The sequence below is a fragment of the Haemaphysalis longicornis genome, unplaced genomic scaffold, assembly GCF_048455015.1.
Source record: "Haemaphysalis longicornis isolate Haplotype H1 unplaced genomic scaffold, Haemaphysalis longicornis Haplotype H1 scaffold_3, whole genome shotgun sequence".
Lineage (NCBI taxonomy): Eukaryota > Metazoa > Arthropoda > Arachnida > Ixodida > Ixodidae > Haemaphysalis > Haemaphysalis longicornis.
The window spans coordinates 220606713-220634484 of NW_027526335.1; the positions used below are offsets into that span (position 1 = coordinate 220606713).

Sequence of the window (27772 nt, forward strand, 5' to 3'; positions counted from 1 at the left end):
CACGTCCAGTTGTCCCCGTCGGGTCAGTTGGCGTTCCGTTGCGTTTTTAAAGTGCCTAGGGTAACCGCAGCTAGCCAGGTCGTCCCGTACCTTTGCCGTGTCCACCGCCGCATCCTCGGGCTTCGAGCACAATCTTTTCGCACGCTGCAGTAGCGTTGCTAACAACAGCCGTCTTGCGGGAAGCGGGGTGCACGGAGTTGAAGTTCAGGTAGCGGCCTGTGTGCGTTTCCTTGCGGTACACGCTGAAACGTAGCCTCTGGCCCTGCCGAGACACGAGGACGTCCAGGAAGGGAAGTTTGCCATCGGCCCCCTCTTCTGACGTGAACTGAATGGCACGTTCCATACTGTTGAGGTGGGCCAGCAAGCTGTTCGCCGCGTCTTTCTGAACGACGCCAAAACAATCGTCGACATAACGCAAGAACACTTTTGGTTGAGGGGCAAAGGAGGCTAGCGCGCGTGCTTCCAGCGCTTCCATAGTCAGGTTCGCCGCCGTGACCGAAATAGCGGCACCCATTGGAGTCTCCTGCCTTTGCTTGTAAAAATGGCTTATAAAGACGAAGTACGTATTGTTGAGGCAAAAATCTAGAAGCCTGCGTAGTTCTGGCACATCCATCGGTGATCTCTTGGGCAACGTCTGATCAGCCTCGAGAGCAGCGGTGCATAGGTTGACAGCCAGGTCAATCGTAATGCTCGTGAAAAGGGACTTCACGTCGAAGGACACCATCAAGTCGTCTTTCTCGATCACGGTGTTGCGAGTCTTCTCGACAAAATCGAAAGAATTACGAATGTGAGTGGTCCCTTTACCGACGAGCGGAGCCAGAACTTGGTGCAGGGCCACCTGTCGAAGTTCCTGCACCAAGTTCTGGCTCCGCTCGTCGGTAAAGGGACCACTCACATTCGTAATTCTTTCGATTTTGTGGAGAAGACTTGCAACACCGTGATCGAGAAAGACGACTTGATGGTGTCCTTCGACGTGAAGTCCCTTTTCACGAGCATTCCGATTGACCTGGCTGTCAACCTATGCACCGCTGCTCTCGAGGCTGATCAGACGTTGCCCAAGAGATCACCGATGGATGAGCCAGAACTACGCAGGCTTCTAGATTTTTGCCTGAACAATACGTACTTCGTCTTTATAGGCCATTTTTACAAGCAAAGGCAGGAAACTCCAATGGGTGCCGCTATTTCGGTCACGGCGGCAAACCTGACCATGGAAGCGCTGGAAGCACGCGCGCTAGCCTCCTTTGCCCCTCAACCAAAAGTGTTCTTGCGTTATGTCGACGATTGTTTCGGCGTCGTTCAGAAAGACGCGGCAAACAGCTTGCTGGCCCACCTCAACAGTATGGAACGTGCCATTCAGTTCACGTCAGAAGAGGGGGCCGATGGCAAACTTCCCTTCCTGAACGTCCTCGAGTCTCGGCAGGGCCAGAGGCTACGTTTCAGCGTGTACCGCAAGGAAACGCACACAGACCGCTACCTGAACTTCAACTCCGTGCACCCCTCTTCCCGCAAGACGGCTGTTGTTAGCACGCTACTGCAGCGTGCGAAAAGATCGTTCTCGAAGCCCGAGGATGCGGCGGTGGACACGGCAAAGGTACAGGACAACCTGGCTAGCTGCGGTTACCCGAGGCACTTTATAAACGCAACGGAACGCCAACTGACCCGACGGGGACAACTGGACATGCCTCCTGCCCCGATGAAGAGAGCTCCTGTGCATTACCTTCCAGGAACAAGTGAATGTTTGGCACGTATCCTACGGGAATATGACGTGCAGGTGGCCCACGTTCCAGCCCAAAAGATGCGCCATGAGCTCGTGAGAGTCGAGGACCGCTTGCCCAAGGAGCGCTTCTCCGGTGTGGTATACGAGATACCTTGTGCAGACTGCAGTGGCGTGTATATCGGGGAATCAGGAAATTATAAGAATCATCTGCAGCAGCACGCACGTGAAGTAAAGAATAAAAGCGTCCGCAACAATGCTTTAGCCAAACACGCCGTCGTGAATGACCACAAGATTGATTGGGACAATGCAAGAATCGTCGCTACAGAAAAAGTGACCATCACGGCTACATCTGGAATAACTAATCATTCAGACCACATCTAACACAGTCAATCGTAACGACGGAAATCTAAACCCGTTCTACTCACGCTCTTTGCAGCGATTATAGAAGCCCACTTAAACGACCCACTTCTGGTGATGCATTTATTGTGAACAAGGCTTCGGTGCTGGAAGCCCAAACGTCAGTACGTTTTCTTTGGACTGGTCGGCGTCTCTTTTTCGTTCCTAATGTACCCTCCCGGCCAGAAGGGATTCCATCATGCTCTCGATTTCACCTATGTAGGATGCGTCGCAATCCTTGCATGGAATTTTGTAGGCAACACCGGGGAATCTTGATTTTTCTAAAGGGTCCTTCACGCGTACCAGCTTCTGATTAAGCCTGTTCGTTGGCACGTGTGCAATTTTAACGCCATATGTGCCAAACACCCTTGCAAGAGCTTCACTGATGCCTTGCGTGTAGAGGACGGCAGCGCAGTTTTGCCTGTATTTTTCAGGAACCCTTTCGGGGGAGGCAACTGAAGCCCGCAATTGTTGCGTCCTCACAAGCTTTGAAGGGTAGCCATTGCTGCGAAGGTCCTTCCTTACCACGGCTAGCTCTTGCTTGCGCTGACCAGGCTCAGAGCAGATTCGTGATGCGCGTGAGAAGAGTGCAGCGGCGACGGAGCGTTTTTGGCCTATAGGATGCGCAGAGTCGAACCCCAGGTATCTACTCGTGTGGGTCGGCTTTCGATACACACTGGTTGTAAATCCTTGGGCCGACCATCTCACAAGTACGTCGAGGAAGGTGATCTGTCCATTATTTTCCTGTTCCATGGTGAACTGGATGCTTGGAATACAAGAGTTTAGATGCTCAAATAAAGGCATTACGTCTCGGCGGTGGATCACACAAAAACAGTCGTCTACGTAGCAGACAAACATCTTGGGGCCGCCTTTTACGAGTATAGCGCAGAATTTTCTAGAGCCTCTAGGGCAATATTCGCACAGACTACTGAAACGGAAGCTCCCATCCCTGTTCGAAACCGCTGGTCCGTTGAAAACAAAATATATGCGTTCTGCAGGCCAAATTCCAGGAGACAATACAAGTCTTGCGTCTCAATTGGCGAACGTGAAGGCAGAGATGCATCGTTCTCGAGTAGATCCTTGCAACTCCGGACCGCGTAATTTTGCCTGGAATTTGGCCTGCAGAACACGTTTTCTTTTCAACGTATAATGTTACAAGCAGCGGTTTGGAACAGCGATGGGAGCTTCCATTTCAGCAGTCTGTGCGAATATTGCCTTAGAGGCTCTAAAAAATTCTGCGCTATGCTCGTACAAGACGGCCCCAAGATCTTTGTCTGCTACGTAGACGACTGTTTTTGTGTGATCCACCGCCGAGACGTAATGCCTTTATTTGAGCATCTAAACTCTTGTGTTCCAAGCATCCAGTTCACCATGGAACAGGAAAATAATGGACAGATCACCTTCCTCGACGTACTTGTGAGATGGTCGGCCCAAGGATTTACAACCAGTGTGTATCGAAAGCCGACCCACACGAGTAGATACCTGGGGTTCGACTCTGCGCATCCTATAGGCCAAAAACGCTCCGTCGCCGCTGCACTCTTCTCACGCGCATCACGAATCTGCTCTGAGCCTGGTCTGCGCAAGCAAGAGCTAGCCGTGGTAAGGAAGGACCTTCGCAGTAACGGCTACCCTTCAAAGCCTGTGAGGACGCAACAATTGTGGGCTTCAGTTGCCTCCTCCGAAAGGGTTCCTGAAGAAGACAGGCAAAAACGCGCTGCCGTCCCCTACACGCAAGGCATCAGTGAAGCTCTTGCAAGGGTGTTTGGCACATATGGCGTTAAAACTGCACACGTGCCAACGAACAGGCTTAAGCAGAAGCTGGTACGCATGAAGGACCCTTTAGAAAAATCAAGATTCCCCGGAGTTGCCTACAAAATTCCATGCAAGGATAGCGATGCATCCTACATAGTTCACTGGAAATTTTTAAAAGAAGAATTCAATAGCACCAGAATGATGTCAAAAAGGGCAATGTAAGCCGAAATGCCTTGGCGGATCATCACCTGGCTACTGACCACGTCATCGATTGGGATTCCGCCAGCATAATCGCATCAGAGAAGCGCCTGTCGACACGACTACTTTTAGAATCAGTGCATATTCAACCAACTAAAAACACGATTAACCGGTCGCGGGGTAATCTCCCCGAGATACACATGCGCACTCTGCGCCACCGAACCTATAAGTAATCGAGACCTTTCACCCCCCTTTCATTGTGATCAAGGGACCAGTAGGGGCCCCAAAACGTCTTATTTGTTTATTTGTTTTTGACCAGGCGAGTGCCTGCTTGTATTTCATCAACACTGAACTAACCCGCCTGAATCACCACTTCATAGACATTGAGCAATTCTTTGAATTGGTTTATTGTAGCAAGCTGTCTTGTTTATTTCCTTATTTTTTTGGCATTTCCTGTCTCATTTGAAATTGGGAGACCAGATAGCTTTTACTACGGGTCATGCACTGGTGACAACAAATATTTGATTTCACTTTAAACAATTTTGAGTTCTGTTTTACTGCTCACCAGCCAATGACCTGAAATATAAGAGGCTCTTAAAACATGTGCTGGCATTTCTTTCCTGCACTGTAGTACAACTAATCATGACTTTTATCATATTTTGTTCACAAATTGTAATATTTAGAAAGTATTCAGCTGAATGAAAACGTTATTTCAGAAGCATGCGCAATCAACAAGGCCTCAATGACTCTCACCACGTGGTTCACTTGTTTCCGTCACAAATAACCTGATTGCAGCCACATTCCACCCAAGACGAAGGTAACATACCCTCTGGGATGATGAATATTTAAAATGCCTTACGAGTAAGTGCTCAGCACATGAAATTGTGGCATTAAAACAGAAGATCCGTCTGCGGCATCCTTCACTTGGGGCAGCGCTTATATCACAAACTTCGAGAAGCTGAAAAATGCTCCATGCGCCGCTCCAGCCAGCAGAAACAATGCAGGACGCAAGTTGGTAGGTGGACCGTTGGCATCCTGCGATTGTGAAGATTTTTATTTAGTAGATGCTCTTTTTTTTGTACCGTTGTTCATTTTTCCTTTAACAAGCAGCTGAACTCCTGCAGGTTCTACGAATCATACAAGCATAATAAAATGCAGCAATGCAGAACAATTGGCAGGGTTACCTCAATTTTTCTTTTCTAGGAATGAAAACAATGTAGGTAATCTATACACAACTACAATCAAACCTTTCAATTTTTACCTACTTCACTCCTAACAAGCCCGCATACACGTTAGACATGTGAGAAAGCTGCTAAATTTATGCCCACAAACTTAATCAGGCATCAGAAATCGGCAGGGAACGACGTGTTACCTTTAAATGGCACTTTTTTTGTTCAAAACACGTAAATGGGCGAGAAAGGCCCATAACTATGATTTCGTACCCTTATCTGGAATGGTTTTCAGGCAATGCTTACATCTCACTTCAGTACCTTCAGGTGGTGGAGATCTTTGAAAACTCATTGCGGGTAAGTGGGTTGTGTTCAAGCTCTCGTATCTTGCCAGCATATGCTGGATTCCAGCATTCCCAATTCAACGTGACGACTTGAATGTGGTGGATGCAAGAAAGAATAAGCACACACCAAGGGCGTAGCCGGGGGGGGGGGTCCAGGTGCTACCCCCCCCTTCATAATGTTTTATGCCAAGGCTGGGGTGCGGTTTAGGCAGCCTGAAAAACCGCCTGAAGTCACCTGCAGTTTTAAGGACATTCTTGCTCACATAAAGCTGAAAACAAGGGCTATGTCAACGTCTGATCCCTGCGCCCGCTCCAGATGCTGTACCTGTCAATATATACAGCCCGGCTGCATTTCGCGCCGGATACACCGACAAGCACCGGGAACCTGCCGCGAGCCGATCAAAACAGCCCTACTGTTTCAATGGCGGAACAGCACGGCCGGGGAATGGCAGAACAGCAGGAAAAGCCTCATATAGGCTTACATGTGGTCGGGAGCGTGTCATTCCTTGTCTTTACACTGGTACAAAGTATAATCACATGACAGAGCATGTCGCTGTATTTTGTTCAGTCAACTATCAATCCTTGATATGTTTATTTTTCTACCGACATCGCATTTCATTGACTATTGCAGATCCATAATTTCTGCTGCATAAAACGCATTGCTCTGCCCATGTTGTATTTTCTCCGCATCAACAAAACTACACAATTCTCCTTATTGCGGAGCTTTGTTTTTTTGGCACTATTCCACTGTTTCCTTGACCTCCCTCTTGGTTAGAATCAGCATTCTGTATTTGCTTAACCAGAATTTTACTGAAGCCATGTCTGTTTCGATTTAACAGATAGAAATATAATGAAATTTAAGAAACGTGCAACAAGCTCAACATTCAACAGCAGTGCAATAAGGTGTTCTGCTTAGCGCAAGTTTACTACTCACGTTACTAGCACAAAAAATAACAAAAGGCGATTACTTAAGGACGAAGACGCACGTTTGCTAGCTTCACCGCCATAATATACGAATGCGCCACATGTACAGTCCACTGCGATTCGATGGTTGTCGCGGGAAAGCGACTCTTTCAAACGAAGCAGAAAGAACACCTGCTTTAGCAAATATTCCATGCAAGTTTCGTTATCGTCGGCGTAATAAAGGGCAACCAAGTCCAAGTCTGTGCTTGATAACAACGAATGTACAGCTTGAAACCCAAAGGGTGGCAAGTCAGTCGTGCGGGCCATTGTTGTATCATGGAACAGCCAACAAGGGAGCGAAGAGTGCGAAATCTCGATTTTCATGGTTCCGAAACGAAACCGTTGGTTGGTGGCACGCTTGGCCGCTCGATGCTGGCGCGATAACCTTCAAATCGTGCTCGACTGTACTTCATAGCTGACAAGAAAACTTAATAGTCCCTTTTCTAAAGGAAAATCTAAAACACGAGAATCTTGATAGCAAACATTCAGTGTTGGCCTCCACTTCCTCCCGACGAACTTCGGGGACCGCGCGCCACTCACGAGCGCACTCATGATCACGCTCACGAGCGTGGGTCCGCCTAACCACCTGCTCTGCGGACGAATGATTCGCCCGTAGTCTGCCCATAGACCAGCGAACGGGAATTTAGGTGATCATAATTATCATCACCATCTAAGCTCCTTAAAGGAGCCATGAAGAGAAAACACAAGTTTGGTTCATTCAAAAGATTGTCTCGTTAGAATCATACTGACACCACTTTTAACGTAAACTTCGCTCAAATAAGCTACATAATTAGGAAAAACGGGAATGGTCATGCGACCCACCAGCTCATTTCCCGCAACAGAACCTATGATGTCACATGAGCTAAGCTCTGCGATTGGCGGAGGCTGGCAGAAGCAGACGCCAATTAGGTAGAGCTTACAAACTAGACGAATGAGCGATTTGCGCTTAAATTTAGGGCACATTCTTTACAAAGCAATAAGAATGATGGGACAAACAGTGGAAGTTACGAAAGCACATGTAAACATAGAAGTACTGATGCGTTCTGCTGTTCGTACTGCGCACAGCATGCTTGGTTTAGCTGCACAGCACTGCGGGGCTTGGGGTTGTCTCAGACGACACTGGCCGATTGACGCAAGCAACGGTGTCTTACGTGACCCCATTTGTCGAGCGAGCACTGTTTCAGGAAACGAATATTTTCTCCCAGAACAAAAACAAGCCAGATTTAAATGCGGGCAAAAACAAACCAAACGCTTGCCACGGTATGGTGGCGCCATCTAGGTTACAGAATGTAAAAAAAAACGCGGGAACAAACCAACACCGCTGTACAGGGTGGAGACAACCTTTGAACGGTCCCGTTCCGCCGCAATTGGGCCAACGGGCTCAACGCGTTATTCTTTTCGTTTCCCACGAGACCTAGCAACGCGAAACAGACAATATGATTCAAACTTCTTCAGTAAACCGCGTTGCGGCGATAATTTTAGCACGGTTTTGACACAATGACTTGCTTCGGCGGCGAGCGAGCAACCGAAAATGGCGCCGCCAGCGTATACGTGTCTCTGCCCTGTACGGCGGATGCGTGAATGAAGGTACTCTAGGCTGCAGAGCGGGCGGTTCCTGTGATGTCATTTGGGACCACGAAAACGCACGATTGAGCGGGAAAATAAAAATTTTAACCTAAATTGTTTAATTTCTCAGTGAATAAAGCACCATTTGTATCCGGACAAGCGCTGGGGGCACTATAAAACACGAAATCTTTTGAATAAAACCAACTTGCATTTTCTCTTCATGGCTCCTTTAAGGTGGGCTTTACAGTTAGCGTTGAGCATACACAAATCGCATGTTAAAGTCAGTTATTTCAAGCTTCGTTTGCAAAACAACGCGCAAGATGCCTTGCCTACATATTTCCCCGTCCCATCTTTTGGTCGACCACGGTTCCCCCCCCCCCCCCCCCCCCCCGAAAAAAAATTCCTTGCTACGCGCCTGGCAAACGCCCAATCAGGAGTACGTTCAGCATGCACGTCGGTTGTTTAAAAAAAAGGGTGTAATGTATTGCTCAGAAGACTCAATGCTTGCACGCATCTTGGAGCAGCAACGGCCTTGGCAGATGTGTTTGAGTGGTTTTTCCTCTCTCATAACATCCACAGTGCTTTCAGGAAAAGCCCCAGGCCTAGCAATTAGCATGTTCCAGTTAAGAATAATGCTGCTGATACTTTACATTTTGAAATCTTTTTCTTTGTGGAAGGATGTTTCTTTATTGGCGGTACAGCACTAGCGTGCGTAAATCGCAGCCTTCAGAACCCCAATCAGGCCTGTTTAAATGGTACAGGCAGTTACATAACTATTTGAAAAAGTGGACTGCAAGGACTGTCAATTCACATGATAAACATCCAAAAAATAGCTGAAAACAGAACTGGTAAGGCTTTATCGAAGACTAAACTACAAAGGTAATAACATTTTTGTGTCACCACCTAAGAAATATGGCTTCACCGTAAACATGACTAACACCAGGAAGTTCGTATACATGGTGATTAACTGCTACGCCCACATTATGATTTTGGGTGAAACTTTTGAGTTTTCCGATATTAACAATAAAGGTTGCCATTGAGCGCCTACATGTTAGGTTATGCATGAAACACCAATAATTGTTACGGGGGAGAGAACTTGTACATTCAAGTGATCGAACCTTATTCAAGTATGATAGCCCACTGTGCTACCAAAACTGTGTTTGAAAACTTACGTTCTGGCAGCCAAACACTGTTGACAATGCTTGTGGCTCTTGTCCGGTTGAATGGAGGGACGTGATGCGCTCAGACCGTCCAGAGGTCTAAAACGGGATGACACATGATTACCACACATGCAAGAATGGAAATGATTAGGTGCACGAATGTTACGTCTCGGGCAACACAACATTCAGCCAAAATCACTGCCCGCGTACCGCCGCACCGTACACATGGTGAGGTGGCTCGCCGCAAACGCAACGAAGCTTGCGAGGCGCGCACATTCGCTCGCAAACGATTCTCCCTCGCAATTCCCAACACGGCACAAACGACTGCGGTGATCAACGAAGCCGAAAACGCTGCGCAGCACAGTTTAGAGGAGTAGCCGCCCGTGTTCTGATAAACTACGCGTAAGACGTGGTTCGCAGTGGTGAACTCTGAAGCTGTTCAATATAGTGCTGCGGAATGGGAAACGTTACTGAGTTACTGAGCGCCACGGCGTTACTGAGCGCCAGTGCGTTTAGCGCTCAATGCAAGCACCACAATCTTTCGCACATCGCCTTTCTAGAGACGAGCCCTCTAGGTTCAACCTCGCCAGTTCAGTTAAACAATTCACACACGCGTGCTCCTGTTAACGAATCCTTAAAGCGGCGATGACAGCTACAAACGGCATCCAGTGACAAGAAAGGCGGCAAATGTGACGACAGCTTACCGAGAGGAGCCGACGCAGAAGAGCGAGCGACGTTCAGAGGCAACCGCCAAGCGAAATTAGCCGTCTTCAGGTGGCAAAGTTGTTCTCAAATACTTCATCGCGAAGTCGAACACGACAGACACAACCGAAGACGACGAGGTGCCCAATTAATCATAATAACTGCGCTTGTTTAACCGCACACCACAGTAAACACGTAAACAATCCGATGAAAGACGGGTCACGGGGTATCTGTTCCGGAATCCGGCCATGCCGCCGCGCGCCGTACTCAAGATATCGGCCGTTGGCAGGGAGTTGCGTAAACAAATTAAAACGACAACAATAAATAATTACCTCTTTTACTGAATATAACATAATCTTTAGGTTTATTATTTACTGTGTGTATTATAATAAAGAAGCTTAGATATTTAAAGTTTACAAACACAAAACGCGAACTGAAGCTTATGGCGCTCGATTTGAACGTTAAAAAAAGCAGCAGATAGTAAGATAACACTGCGCAATGAAATTTGGCAGTGTTCTAGTGTAAGTAATCGTATTATTATTTGGCGTCTGTTTATTTAGCGCCCGATTTCATGCCCCTACCTCCCCAACTTTTGTTTTCTTTTGATATCTGCCTTGTTCTCCAACGTTGTTTCTGCAGGAGAAACTAGGTGGTCTGTTTATTGCATTTGTACACAATATTTACGGTCGCTAACAATAGGAATGGAATAAAATTGTGATTGCTAGTACGTTATAACTCCACTGAGTGACGAGAACGACTGTTGTCAGAGAGGGCTATGATTGTGCTGGTGGGGCAGGAGAGGAACAGGGAACGACGGAATGATGATACAGATGTCACAGTTCAAGGCTGTGCTGTGCTCCGTGCAAGGCTGTAGGAAACAAAAAGTGGGAGGGGGAGTGTTATTCTGTCGATGTCGTAATAAGCAAGGGCTGATATTTTTCCTGTTTCAACGTCGGTGCTGCCGCTGCTTTTTATTGAATTTGGCAGCTTTGTTTTTGTTGCTTTTGAACATTTTTGACGAGGTTGGGTGGATGGTACAATGGGATGTCTTTTTGAAATTATATTGCATGCATGACATCAATCAATGATGATCTGAACACCTTTTCCCCACCCTTTCAACACCCTTAAAAAAAAAGGGGCGTTGAGGTTGGTCAACACCCTTTTTTTCACGCAAAAAGGGTGGAAAGCTACAAAAAAGGGTGTTGAGATTCAAGAAAAAGGGCGTAAGGGCCTCCCAACACCCTTTTTTCAATTATTTTACGCCCTTTTTGGCCAAAAGGGTGTAAAAAAGTTTAGTGTGTACTTTGCCAGGCTTAAGAGCTGAAAAATCGTCCTATCTTAAAAATGAAGGCCGTTTTTCGATTGAAACTTTGGGCGAGGGTTAGAATGGGCAAATTGAAGGAGAAATCAACAGCTTAGAACATGACATCGAACCAAGGTATTAGCGACGAAGCTGTTTTCGCTGCGAAGCGGAAGGGCAGGGCGACGCCATGTTAGTCAAATCAAACCCGAAACAGCAGAGGATAGTGTGAACAAGTGCGCGGCTCAATGGGCTCATGTCATGGCTGCTGTGGCTTCACCAACGCCGCCTGTATAAACATTGCCTAACGCGTGAGCGAAAAATGGCCAAACAGCCACTCTCCTGTTGCTCTCTCCTGCCCTTCCCCACTCCGTAGCCTTCCAGCGTGCTTTCGTGTCCGCCAGCCAGCGCCGCTTCTCGGAAACTATGCAAAATAGTGGAAAGTTTGTTTAGCGTTCCCGAGGCGGCGCTCCTACGCCTTCTTGTTTTTCACCATGCCTGTCTGTCTTGGTCTGTCACTGATAAAACTTCCTTGGTCACGAAGCAAAATCCCTTGTGCTGCCGCAGGCTGATGCCGGCTTTGCGCGCTTATCTACTCGGATCACAGGCTCTGACATTTTCTGGGTGGGGCATCCCACCTCTATCCCCTCCGCATTTAGGTACTGTTTTGACCCCACTGTTCGCACTCCGCATCGGTACGCACTTCTAAAATTGAGGACTGTACTGTAGAAGCGCCCGGACAGCGTGGCGGGATCCCGGCCGCTTATCATTTTGTTTCCTATAATTTTCTGAAGTTTACAAGCACGTGATATTATTGGAAAGTAATCGTACAAGTGAGCGCCTGAACAAAAAACGTGCACGCAATTTTTTCTTCTCTAAACACTCCAGAAAGAAAAATATCAGTAAAATAATGGCTGCCCCATCCGAAAATATCGTTTTTCAGTTAGCTATATGGCTACCCGACAATCTGTATGTTCTTACACTATTTCAGTCGGCCTCCGTCTTTATCTTTGAAAAAATGCAGCAAGTATGAAGCGAGCGACACGTTGAACAAGATCCCCAGTGCGCCACAGAACTAGCGCCCCGTCGCGGCTAAGATGTAAACGAAACGGCCCTTGAAGCCCAACAGGCAAGCTGACAGACACACGTCGTAGAAGTGGGTGCAGCGTTCGCCACTCGCGAGCAGTGACGTAAGGCGAGATGTCCGCCGGCACGCGCCACATAGCGGATCAGTGCCTGAACTAAGCGTCCCTACCCTTCCCAATGAAAAGCGCGCGATGCGTCAGGCAATGTTAATACAGGCGGCGTTGGCTTCACAAACGTGACGTCAGGGCCTCTCCTCCATGGGTCCAAGCAAAAGGGCAACATGCAAACAAAGTAGCGATATGGCCCCTCTCGCATGTACCCCCAGGATACGAGTTGTTGTTTAGCACCGCCGTTGTAACTTTCCTCAACTATGACATTTTTAGTTCACGTGTACTGCGTAGCTGGCACTACCTAGCACGTTTATCATATTTATCGCAGGGACCTCTGTCACTTGCAATATTTTTTGCAAGTTCTGAACTTTTTCATTGATAACTGCTGTATGTTGAATAAATGAATCAGAGCCAGCTACCTCAAGATTACACACAGAAAAAAAAACATTGAAACTGTGCTAAAAATATTTCGGAACGAGCTTTTACCCCTCATAGCAGAGAAAATAGGCTTTAAAAGGATATCTGGACAAAATTTATAAACCAAGCGAGCGAGGCACAATAGATGTACACATGTTTGTCACCAAAAATCTCGTCCTTTCACCACCAAAGTTAAATTGCAAAAAAAAGAGCTGTGAGGTCCCGAATCGACATCCCTTCCCGGCAAAATTAAACTAACGAAAAGTGCCTGGGGCAAAACCGCTGGGCCATCGGCTCACAAAAGCTCTGAATGAAGAGTGCGTTTATGTAACTGCTAGGCGATAATAGTGACTGAGTTTCAGAAATTGTCAATTTGGAACGCTTTATCGTCCGCGTGATGACTTGTCGTTTGCACTCAAGGGAAACCAAGTCCCTGCTCTAGCTATATCCGTTACTTCAGCCAATGTTGTCACAAGGCCCGCTTTAAATGCAGAGCATCTCTTTAACTGACGATGTCACCCGTTCTAGCTGTCCATAGTAGTCCACACCCCTCCCCCTACACCATATAAAAAAAATAATACTTACCGGCGCCTGGTTTCGATCCCACGACCCTGTGGGCGGAACGCAAGGTACATGGTGCTCTACCCACTGCGCCACAAAGCCGACACAGAATGGAGGGCTACGAACGAGCCCTATATCCTTGACTCATTCAAACTACGTCAAGAAGCTGCTGATACAACGCATTCACTACCTGTGGGCGGAACGCGAGGTACATGGTGCTCTTCCCACTGCGCCACAAAACCGACACAGAATGAAAGGCTACGAACGCACCTTATATCCTTGACTCATTCAAACTACGTCAAGAAACTGCTGATACAACGCATTCACTACCACCAATTCCACAAACACTAAACGTTAATGCAATACACCCACCCCCTATGCGACGCATTTACTCGAATCCCCCTCGCGGGGAGATGGGCCCAATTTTTTTGTGGCTGAAAGTGGCCCCAAATTTTAGCTGCTTCCATAGGCCCCTATTGTTTAAACTTCATTCGCTGTGGGAACAACTAATTTTGATGGCGCAAAGGTGCTGTGGCCTTTAGAAAGTTCGTAGTGTGATTCATGGAAGCGTTCCCCGTCCTCACAAATCTAATTTAAGGCCTGGATTTTTAATTTAAAAAAACAGCCTCTTCCAATTGAAAACGCACGTGCTTCGCGTCGTGACCACCAGGGGCGTCATTGCTTCGCGTCCCAGATTCCTGGATATGGCCATCGATAGCGGACCTTCGGGAGACGCCAGCGCACCTTGTCGAACTGAATATAGCGCGAGCTCATGAAGAAACACGCATTGAGCGGCTAGCACATGCGACGGGGTACAACTTTGTTGCAGACTTCATAAGAGTGAAGCTTTGCCGGATCTTAGTGACACTGTACCGACGAATGTGGGCAAGTGCCAGCCAGTATTTCGTGTATACCAAGAAAGTATGTTTGAAAGCGTAGACCCAGAAACAGCAGCGTCTGTGTAGCCTGCGCATGAAGACATGGTTACAGCAGAGCAGGGCTCATCTTACAGGAAGGGGCCTCGGCCAAGATCATCCCCTCAAACAAACTTTTCCAACCCCGCTACTACACCAAAAGGTCATCGCAAGAGCAAAACGAAAAGCAGAAAACCGGCAATCTGCCGATACACTGAACGCCTACGTCTGAAGACCAACTGCCGCACAAGAGGGCTCAAGATTGGGAGCAAACCGCGAAAGGCCACACTTCCATCTCCTGGGGGTGCGCACCATTAGCGTCGAACTCGTGAAAACCTGCAGCCTCGTCGTGTGGGTCCTGCGTCCTTCGCGCCATCGTTACTCCACTCGGCCCTTCTGAAGCTGCAACAAAAGTTGAGGCACCCGTGGAAGCGAAAACTATGAGTGCCACGGATGTTATGTGACATTGCCGACTTGGACAAATACAAGGAAATGTTAGGATTGCGGATCAATTATGCAACTACTCAGCGATTTTCTCGCGGTCTGGAGTAAAAAATGTGGCAAAGCACGACCGCCGATTTTTTACTGAGGCTGTTCAACAGAACGACGACGAAGCTGCCGACAGCGGCGAACGTGCCTCAAGATGTGGACGAAAAACCAATCGACCTCGCTTTGTCACCGTGTGGCTCGCCTCGCAAGTAGCAGCAGCAGAAGCATCAGACCGTCAAGCAAAACAGCAGCGCCGGAACTCCCTCGTCAAGCAAAGTGACTCGCGTGCTTGCATTTGAGGAGGAGGAATAAACTTTTACTGAGCCCAAAAAGAAATCTGTGGTGCACGCTGGCGGGGTGGTGGTGCACGCTGACGGGGTGGTTCCCTAGTTACGGGACCCATATGTCCCCAGCAGCTCCTGGCCCCTGTCTGTCAGTGTGAGCTGAGTCGGCAGGGCGGGGCTGGTCAAAAAGGTCTCCCATCGCTCAAGGGTTTGGGTATTGGGGGTGTTGTGGGGAAGGAAAGGAGGGGGGATCTTGAGTTGTGCATACTCTGCAAAGATGTGCTGCAGGGTGCCCCTCTCTTTTTTGGAAAACGGACAGAGCGTATCGTGTTCCGCAGGATACATGCGGTTCATCAGTACGGGATGCGCAAGCGATCCCGCCTGCGCTTGACGCAGGATCGTCTGTTGTTGTCTAGTCAGTTTGGGGTGAGGTTCCGGCAGTCTGCACCTCTCCTCTCGGTACATCTGGGTAATGTCCCGAAAGCTGGTAACCGGGTGCGGTAGCCCTTCCTGCTCGTGCTCGGCCCGGAGTGACATTTCTCGGGCATGGTAGTCGGCGATGGTGTTGCCTGCTACCCGCGAGTGAGCCGGGACATCAAGAGCGGTGCATCAGCGCGAGCCGTGACGAGGAGCCTGAGCTTGAACTCAGGCGTTTAGACGGACCGAAGGATTCGCTGCGTTATACAATCGTTCCAAAACAGCTTACAACAGCCTTAAACGCTTGAACGTGATGGAGACGCAGTTCAAGCAGAAAAGTTCTGGATTGACAGCAAAGTTGTCCTCGCTGCGCGATTCATACCCGTAAACGCTTGTGCCAGACGCATATTGGGGCGGCGGGAGGATGTTGAATCCCCTCCGTCGGGTATCTGCTTTTGAATCTCTATTATCATCATCTGGTACATAATCATGTCATTAAACATGAGAACCGCATTCTGGTGAGCCATGCCACCGAACCCAGCTACCTGTCCTCTCTTGCCGTAACAGCTACCATCAACCATTTGAAACTTCATATCTTAGGCTTTTTCCGTTACGTTTAGACTGTAAAATTGCTATGATTAGAATATGAAATTGCGATTGATTCGTTCATCTTTTTGGCAAGCCAGCCTGAAACATGAACATTTTCTCTACATTTTTAGCATGTCTCAAGCAAAAATACAGAATAGCCAGAAAATAGCCAAATAGCCAACCAACCATTTTCCACGCCAACCATAAAAACAAGTAGCCCAATTTGGCTAATTGGAGCTCAACCTGGCATCCCTGGTAGCCGGCGATTCATTGCTTTCACTGAAAAGGGAGTAGTTCGGGGCCCCGTGGGAGCTCCCCGCGCGCTAGGCGCGTGTAACTATATATAACCAGCAAACGCCATTCGAGGGATCATTCTGTAGAGGCGACAGACGACTGTTTATTTTCTTTTTTTCGGGGAGGGGGAAGGGCAGGGTGCAGGCGTCACACCGACCGAAATATTTCCTTAACTTTGGTTGAGGGTAGACAGGGGAAGTGCGGGTGGTAAAACCTGAAGCTCGCTCCCAGAACACTACACGCGAGGAAAAGAGGGAAGGGAAACATTTTGAGAAGTCGCGCTCTCTCTCGAACAGCACTTCCTTTTGACCAACTAGTGAGCGCAGGTCTCTCGGATGGGAGAGCAATTTTGCGCAGCTCTAAATAAACTTTCAGACATTACGGAAAGTTGGACATAAAAGGGACAAGTGCGGTGTCATTAGAATCCCGTTTCTTTATTTTTTTTTCGATTCGGATGCCAAATATGCGTCTGTATTTGTTAACGTTGATTCAAAGCGTTTTGTGCTACCGTGGCTTCCTGGGGAACGTGCCAGGAGGCGCGGCAACGTCAGCGTTTATGAGGCAAGTGCAAGCAAACAGCGCATCGACGACATGGAGACTGTTGCAAATGAAGAAGAGGGGAAAGCGGGCAGGGGCACGCGGCGCATTATCATCATGGGTAGTTGTTCGAGGACAGCCAATAAAGAAACACGTACCGCTCCGTCTAGGGCTCTGGGCCATGACTCGCGGTAGGTTCCGCGACATCTTTGGTGCCGATCAACCCGGGAAATCGCCCTTCGGAGCATCTCCGCATGGCTTTGTCGATCGACCGCCTTCGAAAGACTCGTGGCGTTGTCAGGAGCGGCGTCACGCGAGCTCTCAACCAGCTGAACGACCTGCTGCAGCAGCCCTCTCCCGACGCGGCGACCCTTAGCTCCCACGTAGACTACTTTATGCAGCAAGACGCTGAGCTCACAGCGCTCAACGAGAAGATCGCCGAGGCAACGGATGATGACGCGCTGGAGCAAGAGCTCGAGGGAATGGCAGAGTACAACCGCAAGGTTTCGTACGCCGTCTCTCGGGCACGGTTTCTTCTCAGAAATGCCCAGCCGAACGCTCCCGTAGCCAGCGAAAGCGGGACAGCAGCTGCCTCAGCCCATGATATGACGGATACGTCATCACGCAGCGTGCCTGCGTCACGGCATCGGACAGTCGCCCTTCCGAAACTTCAGATTCCAGCGTTTTCGGGAATTATGCACGAGTGGCAACCCTTTTGGAATCACTACAGCGTGACCATTCATGACAACGTCGAGCTGACAAAAATCGAGAAATTCAAGTACCTGCTGACCTACGTGATCGGCGATGCCAGGCGAGCCATCGAGGGCATCGGACTTTCGGAAGCATAGTACGACGTTGCGGTGAGCGCCCTTGTTCAACGCTTTGGCCGTCCAGAGTTGCTCATTAACGAGCATATCGATCAACTGCTGGCATTCACACCGATACGTAGCTCGACGAATATCGACAGGCTCCGCGAGTTGTACGACAAGGTACATTTCCGCGTCACCGCCCTGGAAGCCCTGGGAGTTCCGCAAGAGCAGTATGCCGTGGTTCTCAACCATGTGCTCCTGCGATGCCTGCCCGATGACATAACCTTGATGTACCGGCAGAGGGCTAAGGAATTGGGCCAAGGGTCGACTGCTGGATCCGCGACGGAATCTGCAATAAGACAAGGACAAGGTTGCCAGGTGAAGCGACTACTGGAGTTCCTGAGGATCCAAATTGAGATTCGCGAGGAAGGGAAGCCAGGGCAGCCTCTATCAACCGCAGCTCGTCGGTCCGTCCAGAAGGCCGACTTGAACCCCCCAGGACAATCGGAGACACCCGTTCCCTCAGCACTGGCATTGACCGCGGAGACCGAGTCCCCAGCCACACCGGCGTGTCCCTTATGCGACAGCCGCGGTCACAAGGTGGCGGACTGCCGGGTCAGCCAGTCGGCGGCCGAGAAGAGGGCACGATTGCGCAACGCTCGCTGCTGCTTCCGGTGCGGCAGACGCAACCATGTGGCTAGTCAACGCAGAGCGTCGCGCAGCCTAACATGCAGTACCTGCAACGGGCGTCACCTCACCGTGCTGTGTGACGTGCTCCGGCCGTCTGACCACACCACGCCCAGGCCAACGCCGCAGGTACAGGCTGGACAAGGTGCACCCCCAACTGTGGTGACGGCTTCGAGCGGGCACTCCGGAGCAACGTCAGTTCTGCTGCCGACGGCTCGAGCCTGGGCAGAGAGTGCTCGACGACGTTTAGTGCGAGTACTTCTGGATACCGGAAGCCAGCGGACGTTCATTCGTCAGGATCTGTCAAAGGCCCTTAAATGCACTGTTCTCGACACAGAAGAGCTAGCGTTGGTAAAGTTCGGCAGGACAAAGGCTCACCAGATATTACGCTGCCGGCGAGTAGAGGTGACGCTGCGTGGACAAGCTCGTGGAGATCGGGTCACTTTGGAAGCCTTCGAGGTCCCTGAGATTTGCTCCGTGACCAGTCCGCAGCTGGACAGCGCGTCTGCAACCATCCTGGATGAAAGGCGGTACGACATCGCCGACGTCTTCCAGCCTAACACATGGAAGGCAAATGAAATCGGCATACTGGTTGGATCGGACGCCTACTGGAAGGTTGCCACAGGCAAAATAGACCGAATCAATGCAGATCTCACAGCTGCAGAAACGGCTCTAGGTTGGACAATTCAAGGAGCACTCAGATCTACGGCTTGTAGATTTACTAGCGCCATGGTCCTCACGGGTGGCACACGACGGCGTTTAAAATTTGACGCACGTGCTGTGTGGCGACGGCGGAACTGCTGTTCCAGTTCATCGCATGAACCCGAGTCGCCTAATGCCTACCCGAGCACTTGTAAAGGATTCAGCACCAAATGCAAAGTAATTGAAAACATGATGATGGAGAAAGGGGCGGAAGGAACGGATAGCTCTAGCGAGCAAACACCGAAGGAAGAACCTGCCCAGAAGATGCCCACTTATCAATCCACACGAGGACTCAAGAAAAATCGATCCCCCGAAATGGCCCCGAAAGAATACGCACCTAAGGATCCGACGCCGAACCCGAGCGAGTTATCGAAAGAGGGCACCGTAAAGGCATGCTCGAGACGGGTCAGTTCTGGAAGTCCAGCAAAGGGGGAGAAGAAGACAAACCGAACGCCCAATGCGTGTTCAGCCAACCGTAAACATACGCATGTGGAGAAACGCCAGAAACTTAGCTTGGGCAGCAGCAGCGAAGAAACCAACAGGCAGAGCGTAGAGCGCATCAGGCATTTCTCAAAGCAAACCGAGGCCAAACAGTATGCACCGCCATTTGTGTCTGCGGAGCCGGAACGTCAGGTTTCGGGTGCCTGCAGGAAACCTCATACGCTGGCCTGTAACCGAAAGGTTTTCACGCTGTCGACTCCATCCCCAAGCGAAGGAAGTCACACGTCGAATACCGACGATGGAGTTCGACGCCATCGCAATCGTGATCCTGGGCGACAAGGCTCTTCAATTGCAATGGGGACTTCGCCAAGTGTTACCGCCACATGAGAAGTTTCATGTGCAATCTTCCTGTGTAATAACTGCACGTTTTTGAACTCGCCGACTGACCATCTTGGGCGCGCGGGAAGATGTTGCAAATGAAGAAGAGGGGAAAGCGGGCAGGGGCACGCGGCTCATTATCATCATGGGTAGTTGTTCGAGGACAGCCAATAAAGAAACACGTATCGCTCCGTCTAGGGCTCTGGGCCGTGACTCGCGGTAGGTTCCGCGACAGAGACCTCATTGTGTGCAAATGGCTTATATTTTTTTCTTTGAAGAGTGTTGTCTTAGATAAAGTTCTAACGAAGAAACCGTGTATCCTAGTTGTAGGTGTTTTGTTGATTCAGTGTTTTTAATATTTTACGAACGTGTTCACACGCATATCTTATTTAAGTAATTGCTATGCAATAAATTGGCTGTCCGCAGATAACAAATTTTTTACGTTTTGCCATTGAACGTTTGAAGCAGGAAGCGACTAGAAATTACGTAATCTTAAAAGAAAAATGATATTTTAAGCCTGTGTGGTCATTAAGAACTCCCAAATACAGTAATAACTTCCTCTATAGCGCTTATATCAAACGCCCAAAAACAAAAAAATAATACCTGTCATGCAGGTCAGAACTGCTCCCAACGCGTCCTCTGAAAACTCCCAGTTAGAAGAAACAATATACTCCCAATTGTCCCCCTGAAAACTCCCATTGTAGCGGCAGTAAAATGAAACCCCGATATGCTACTTAATAAACTAAGGAAATAATAGGAGTAAGTTTTGGAAGAAGTTTTCAAAACTCCGACTTGGTACTGAGTTGTGCGACAGGCCATTTACTCCCATTTTGGCTTATTTGTGTTCTGTGTGTACAGCGGGGGTGGCAGTGGGACGGCTAAAGCAGGGAAGGAAGAAAAGTCAACACAGTTCCACCCCTTGTTAAACCTGGTGAAACAGCGAAGTGCGTGATGTCGTTACGAAGATTCCGTTTATCTTCGGCTTCTTTCTTGTGCGTAATATTAGAGTCATCGCGGAGCGTAATGGTCATTCAATTTATTTCCCGGTACTTCCGGTACAACAACAGTTACAGCCTTTTACTGTAATCGCAATCACTCGGTGGATGGGCGTGTATTGGCAGCAGGCATTAATTTTCTAGAGAGAGAGGAATTTTATTGAAATGAAATAAACACAGAAAGGTCGGCCTGACGGTAGTATATCTGGCCAACTATTCTGTGTGTGGGAAGGGAAAGTGGAGGAAAGAGTGTGGATAGAGGACGAGAGAGATGAAGATGGCGGAGAAATAAATGAAGGGCTATGTATAGAAGATGCCTATACCGATACGGTGTATGAGTTAATTTTCTAATGTTTGCAATGTGAACACGGAAATGAAAGGAACAAGTAAATGAGACTCGACGTAATGGTAGAGACGTTTAGCGGGTAATTATTTTATAATATGTTTCGGTATAGTTTCCAGAACACAAGATGTTAGAGCAACTTTTTGCAATCACACTCGGTCCCTCCGTAGACGGCCATGCCCACTGTGCAGCCTCCAATGTGGAAAAGCCAGCCTACAAAGACCAAGGTTACAGCGATCCTCTTAAAGTAGGCTTCACCTCTTAAAGGATGAACTGCGGTGAAGAGATTCTTTCAGGGGCAACATAAACTGCCTTCAGTCTTTCTTTTTAAAGCAAAGCTTTTTACGTATACCCCTTAAGGGTTCCTTCGCGACCGTTGGTGCCAACAGAAAACTCCCGCGAACAAATAAAGAAATTTACTGGCACCGCCAGGCATCGAACCTGGAACTAATACAGTAACAAAGCCAGAGCCCGTTGTCTTACCTTTTTAGCTACGAGCCCACGCGGAGACGGGGAAGACGAGTACTGCATTGACCAAGGATATCTACGCGTTTAACCCCTGCATTCTCGCTGAATACCACGCTATAGCGTCCCGGAACCTAACGTGCCGCTGTGCGCTTCACCCACAGCACGTCTAGCGCGCCTTGCGCGTGTGCTATCAGTTACAAAATTAAAGGAAGCTCACACCAACTTATGGCATCTCACTTCTAGTACTCCAATGAACACTGGAAGCCTGTGGCTTCAGTGTTCATGTAAAAAATCTCAGCTCCTTATCTTCCGCCCTCACGCCAAACGACACCTCAAGGAACACATTAAAATACTTCTTGATGGCCAGGCCATCTCACCAAGCCCCAGCATCAAGATTCTAGGCCTACATCTTAAGGCCAACACCAAGACTGACGTATTTTTGCAGCGCCTCAAACAGAGCACCAATAAAATCATAAATATGACCAGGCGAGTTGCCACCAAAAAGCGAGTCCTCAAGGAATCCGATACTTGTCGATTAGTTCAAGATTTTGTGCTGTCGAGAATCACGTCAACCCTTGCCTTCTTCTCGGCAAGGAGCACATAAGGATGCTTTATATAACGATTAGAAAGGTGGTTGATCAAACCATTGGTCTTCCCATGAGGGCGTCCACAGAGAGGCAGCTTAGCACAGGGCCCCACAGCCTGGTTAAAGAGCTGACAGAGGGCCATGTCTCCATCCAGAAGCTCCGAAAGGGCAGAACTGCGGCGGGTCGCCACATCCTTCACCAGATAGGCTGGGCACACAGAATGTCACTCCCTCTGATGTACTCCTGGACTTCCGGAGATAAGAACTAAAGATGCTCCCGTTGCTTAGAAATATGAACCCCTCACACGACGAGGGTCGCCAACAAGGACGGGCTCAAGCGCTCAACACCACCCTAGGTGGGGATCATGCAGGTATCTACAGAGAACCTCCCAACAACGAGGGTAGCAGTACGCCTTCATCATGGCTGCGGCAGAACCAACCCCTTTGCTTGTGCGTCAATCAAGACCGAAGACATGATGGCAGCAGAAGAAGCAGCCATCGTCTTGGCTATCACTGAACGAGGGGTTCGGAAGGTAGTCACCGATTCCCAACAAGCCTACAAAAATTACAAGTCGGGTTTGGTGTCCAGACCAGCACTGCGTGTGCTAAAAGACCACTCTACAAATGGTTCAATTGAGCGCATCTAACACCCGCTCACGATTGCATGGAGGGCAACAAATACGCCCACCAAGCCTGCACTTTTACCCCCTTGCTATGGAGCTGCACGAGGAGAGTCACCCGCTTGTCTCGTTCAGGGACATAATGCAGCATTAGCGCGTTCTGAGACAGACCCTACCTTCACCTTTCCCTGACCTTTCCATAGAACAACAAATTACCATAGGGTTCATACAATCCGTCTCCTTCGCCCACCCGACACGTCTTTACCTAATGCAATCGAATAGCTACGACGCTGAATGTAAATGTTACTCAGAAGTGGGAACACTCCGCCATATCATCGGGGTGTGCGACTTTAGCCCTGAGCACCCTCCTCTCTTTCCGTCAACTACCGAACAAGAGCAATGGAAGATGCTGCTGTCCAACCCTTTTCTTCCTACCCAGCTTCAGCTGGTGGAGAGAGCACTGGCGGTGCGGACTGCATATGGGCTCCAGTGAAGAAAAAGCCACTGCCCTGGGCCGCACTCTGGGCCATTCCGAAATATTATTAGAAATAACTCAGATTGAAGGCGGGAAAGTTGGTACATAACTGAGCTATAAAAGAGCGCTGGAAACAGGACTACAGAAAGGGCACACAGACAGGGCGCTGACTAACAACTGAGTGTATTGTCACTGAACGGGCAATAAATACGAAAAGAAAGACACGTGAAGAAAGAAAAAACAACCCAGAGAATACAAAAAAACAACCAGTTACAAAAGTACAGTAATCTTCATTACTAACACAATCGCAGAAACCAGCACGCCTTGTACCAAAGCCCTACTTTTCTACAGTATCACCAAGAAAGTGAATTTCTTTCCACGAGAGAGCTACACAAGGAGCGCTGATGCAGTCATGTTTCCGGGTGTGCATTTCCCAGGCTTCTCTATACTCTCGTCGCATCCGGTTCGGGTATCGCGCCAGTACATCGCTTTTCTCAAACAGAGGCGAACAGCCTGGGCAATTGGCAACGTGTGCAGCGAGTGGGGTACCCGTGGCGTTTCTTACGTCGCACGCGTGCTCCCGAAGACGATGAATTTTTTTATCAATTCTCTCTATGCGAGAATCGGTTTTTGCGCGACGGAGAAACCTATTCCACAGAGAGAGTTATACAATACCAGCAGAGACCATCGTCAAGGCCAACGCTAGAACAACTCCACTGTTGAAAAAAATTGGCGGTAATCCACCCTGTGAATGTGTTTGGAAAGCAAAGCGGTAAACGGCACCCACAGCGATTACCCATGCGACTTCACCTAAATTCACTCACGCTGCTTTACAAATAGTGAACACAGATAGAAGTGAAAAACACCTAACCACACCCTCTATTACTTCAAAGAGATTTTCATGGTAAAGTTAAATTATTGCATGATGTATGGACCGTGGTTGGTTGAGTTGTATTGCTGTAGCACATCAGTGGAAACTCTTTTTTTTTGTATAAATATAAAGGAAGCTCAAACCCGTTGTTTGACGATCTCACTTCTCCATCTCTGCCTTCACGGACGGGGGCGACGAGGTCGGCGGCAGAACCGGAGAAGAATGAGGAGCAGGAGGAAATACTTCTATTAAGATTTCTGAACGGCTCAGAGTGCGGCTTAGGGTAGTGGTTTTTTCTTCACTGGAGCTTTTCAGTCCGTCCCGCCTGTGCTCTGTCCACCAGCTGAACCTGGGTAGGAAGAGAGAGGCTGGACAGTAGCATCTTCCATTGCACTTTTTTTTTAATTGCGAGAGTATGCCCTTTGGCATAAGTTCCTACAGGTACAAGTTTGCACCCGTTTCCCGGATGAAGTCCAGAAGACAGCGGTGGTGGGGCCCCCACAGCCATCGCTGAAGATCGGGGGGTCTCCCGAATGCAGGCCTGTGCCGCGAAGGTGTCGAGATCTCGCTGCACTCAGTGAAGGGCACGTCCATAGCAGGTGGTTGGTGTCGGCGTCTTCGGCAGGAGCCGTACAGAAGGGGCAGGCGACCCGCCGCAGCAGAACTGCGACCCGCCGCAGTTCTGCTCATTCGGAGCTTCTGGATGGAAATATGGCCCTCTCTCTATCAGCTCTCCAACCGTGTTGTGGAGCCCCGTGCTAAGCTGCCTCTGTGTGGACGCACTCACGGGAAGACCAATGGTTTCCTCAACCACCTTTCTAATCATTATATGAAGCATCTTTATGCGCTCCTTTCCGGGAAGAAGGCAGGGGTTGACGCAAGTTATTCTAGAGAGGACGAAATCTGGAACTAATCGAAAGGTATCGGATTCCTTTAGGACTTGCTTCTTGGTGGCAACTCGTTTAATCGTGTGTATGATTTTATTGGTGCTCTGTCTGAGGCGCTGCAAGGACACGTCACTCTTGATGTTGAGATGGAGATGTAGGCCCAGGATCTGGATGCTGGGGCTTGGAGTGATGGCCGTGTCATCGAGTATTTGAATGTGTTCCTTGAGTTGTCGTTTGGCGTGAGGGCGGAAAACAAGGAGCTCAGATTTTTTACGTGGACAGTGAAGCCACAGGCTTTAGCACATTGGCGTACTAGAAGTGAGATGCCATGAGTTGGTGTGAGCTTCCTTTAATTTTTATAACTCATAGCACACGCGCAAGGCGCGCTAGGCGTGCCGTGGGCAGAGCGCAGAGTGGCGCGAGAGGTCCCGTGACGCTATAGCATGGCATTCAGCGAGAATGCAGGGGTTAAACCCGTAAACGTTTTTGGTGAGTGCACCACCCGTATGCCCCGTCTCCATGTGGGCTCGTAGCTAAGTAGGTAAGACAATGGGCTTTCGCTTCATTACTGTATTATTTCCAGTTTGGATTCCTGGCGGTGCAGTAAATTGATTTATTTGTTCGCGGGAGTTTTCTGTTGACACCAATGATTGCGAAAGAACCCTTTGGGGGTACAGGTAAAACGCTTTGCTTTAAAATAAAGCACCGGAAGAATTTTGCGGCCTCTCTGAAAGAACGCAGTTTTTTGCGACGCGCTTCGGTAATGAAACACGCGTTTTTCTATAGGGACATGCCAGAAGAAAGATGTAAACGCAGGAAGGCATGTTTATGACGCCAGGAGCTATACTCACGTGGGTGTCGGCGCTCAGCTCGCATACCTTTGTTAAAACGCAGTCCAGGTCTTCACATTGGAATTCCCTTCTGATCAAGGCGAAATTTTCGAGAGCCTGGCATGGTGATTGGGACAAGGGGAGTCATGTTTAGTGCACACGAGTAGGTGTATCACCTCCATAAATATGACTGCATAAATACCCTTGAGGTATCAATTGAAAATATTGACGCAGTGGAGCAGCAAATCTTACTTTGCAGATCTAATGTCCCTCTTTTAAATTGCGGCCACTTATATTCCTTCTTAATTTACTGGACCCTGTAACCCTAAACGAACACTAAAGAAAAAATTCAATTTGCTCTAGATTGAAAGATTATCCCATCGAGAACCGAATATACTACTCTCACGCGTACTTTTCCCAAATGAGGTGAAACATTCGGGTAATGGGGCCGACAGGTATTGCTGCCTCCGTCTGTACCGCGCAACTTATACCTGAAGTGGTTAAAATTGCGGGACGAGTACTGCGCGCTATTTTTAAACGATATATTGTACGAACAAGCCCCATTTTGTCAATACTAATCGCGGCTCTCATGAAGAAACATTTTACTTAGCGATACGGAGGAGAAAATACGTTGAAGTTGAGGAATGCAAGGCTTATTTGGCTGAAACTGACAAAACCACTCTGTACGTGGGAGCGTTGCCCTTGGTCCCGGTTTATGGTGATGCTAAGGAAGGAAAATATATGGTTTGATTAGCGATTTCTCAGCAATTAAAGCACCTCCCTCCACTGAATGAACGCTAAAATGGCTATAGGCCAGACTTTCGTTTCAAACCAACTTGCTGATTGCCTTCAGTGTCCCTTCAAAGTAGTGCACATTTTCCAGTCCATTACAGCCTAAAAGATTGAGCAATATTGGGCAACAACTGGTGTCTATGCCACAATACATAGATTCTCTTCTGAGTGCTACTGATGGAGAGAACGCGCATCTCGAGACTTCGCGGACCATGATAATTTGGTTCAGTCGCTTGTTTTAACATTATTTTGTGAGGTTTTTGAAGCGCGCAGTTGGTGGTAGCTACTGGATGGGGGAAAAAGCAATAGGCACCAACAACGTGCATTCACCTTTCACACCGTTTATGTCTAAAATCATAGGCTAACGGCAAACGCCCAATGTGCGGCCACGAAGGTTAGGCTTCACGGGTGCCGACACTTATCACTGCGGCGGGGGGCAGAAGTAGAAGGAGAACATACGGTGCAGAAGCAATGCTTTCCATGCTCGCCTGGACGCATCTAGGACAAAAGAGCCTAGCTTCTTTACGGACGGAACGGCCTTTACATTACTGATTCCGGCTTGAAATAAAAAAAACACCGTTATATGGGTGTAATACGTTCTTTGGTGCGTCATTTGTTCGTTGTGTCCATTCATGCACACAGTAGAAATGCGGTTTCAAGTAAACTGTCTAAACAAGCAAGCCGTTGGCTCAGCCATGCTCCCAAATCTTCACAACACCGCTGAATGACCAATGAGTGCGGTCAAGGGAATGAACGCAGCATAATTACGTCACGCATGTGGCTCGGAATGGGCTCTGAGCTGGGATATTAACCAACGAAACAACACAGTTTTGCAATGCGCAGTGTGGCAGTGCAGATAAAAGTTTTGAGTTGTGTTTTCCTTGCTATTCGCACAACTTTGGACGCCGCGACTGATCATTAGGG

General features: G+C 48.7%; 2 protein-coding genes and 1 long non-coding RNA gene across 9 annotated transcripts in view; 1 reads left to right on the top strand and 2 right to left on the bottom strand.

Annotated features, from left to right (window-relative positions):
• LOC144173712 (uncharacterized) overlaps positions 1 to 27772 on the top strand; it is a 228750-nt gene that overhangs the window by 67814 nt on the left and 133164 nt on the right. The window lies entirely within an intron of this gene.
• The window catches only part of LOC144175991 (uncharacterized), a 52072-nt gene that overhangs the window by 22397 nt on the left and 1903 nt on the right, over positions 1 to 27772 (bottom strand). For 2 of the 7 annotated variants that reach the window (XM_077705067.1, XM_077705072.1), the window contains 2 exons: positions 26078 to 26173; positions 18839 to 18976 (listed from right to left, as the gene is read on the bottom strand). The exons of 1 other annotated variant lie outside the window; for it this stretch is intronic. In XM_077705067.1, coding sequence (XP_077561193.1) covers positions 18845 to 18976; positions 26078 to 26173 — 228 coding nt within the window. In that variant the 3' untranslated portion in view covers positions 18839 to 18844. Of the gene's footprint in view, positions 1 to 13464; positions 13492 to 18838; positions 18977 to 26077; positions 26174 to 27772 lie in introns of those variants that run through there. 4 more of the 7 variants (XM_077705068.1, XM_077705069.1, XM_077705071.1 and 1 more) reach the window with 4 other exon arrangements.
• Positions 5005 to 10198, bottom strand: LOC144173710 (uncharacterized). The gene is made up of 3 exons (XR_013323369.1): positions 9970 to 10198; positions 9278 to 9364; positions 5005 to 5098 (listed from the first exon to the last, which is right to left on the bottom strand). It is a non-coding gene; the product is annotated as an uncharacterized LOC144173710 (long non-coding RNA).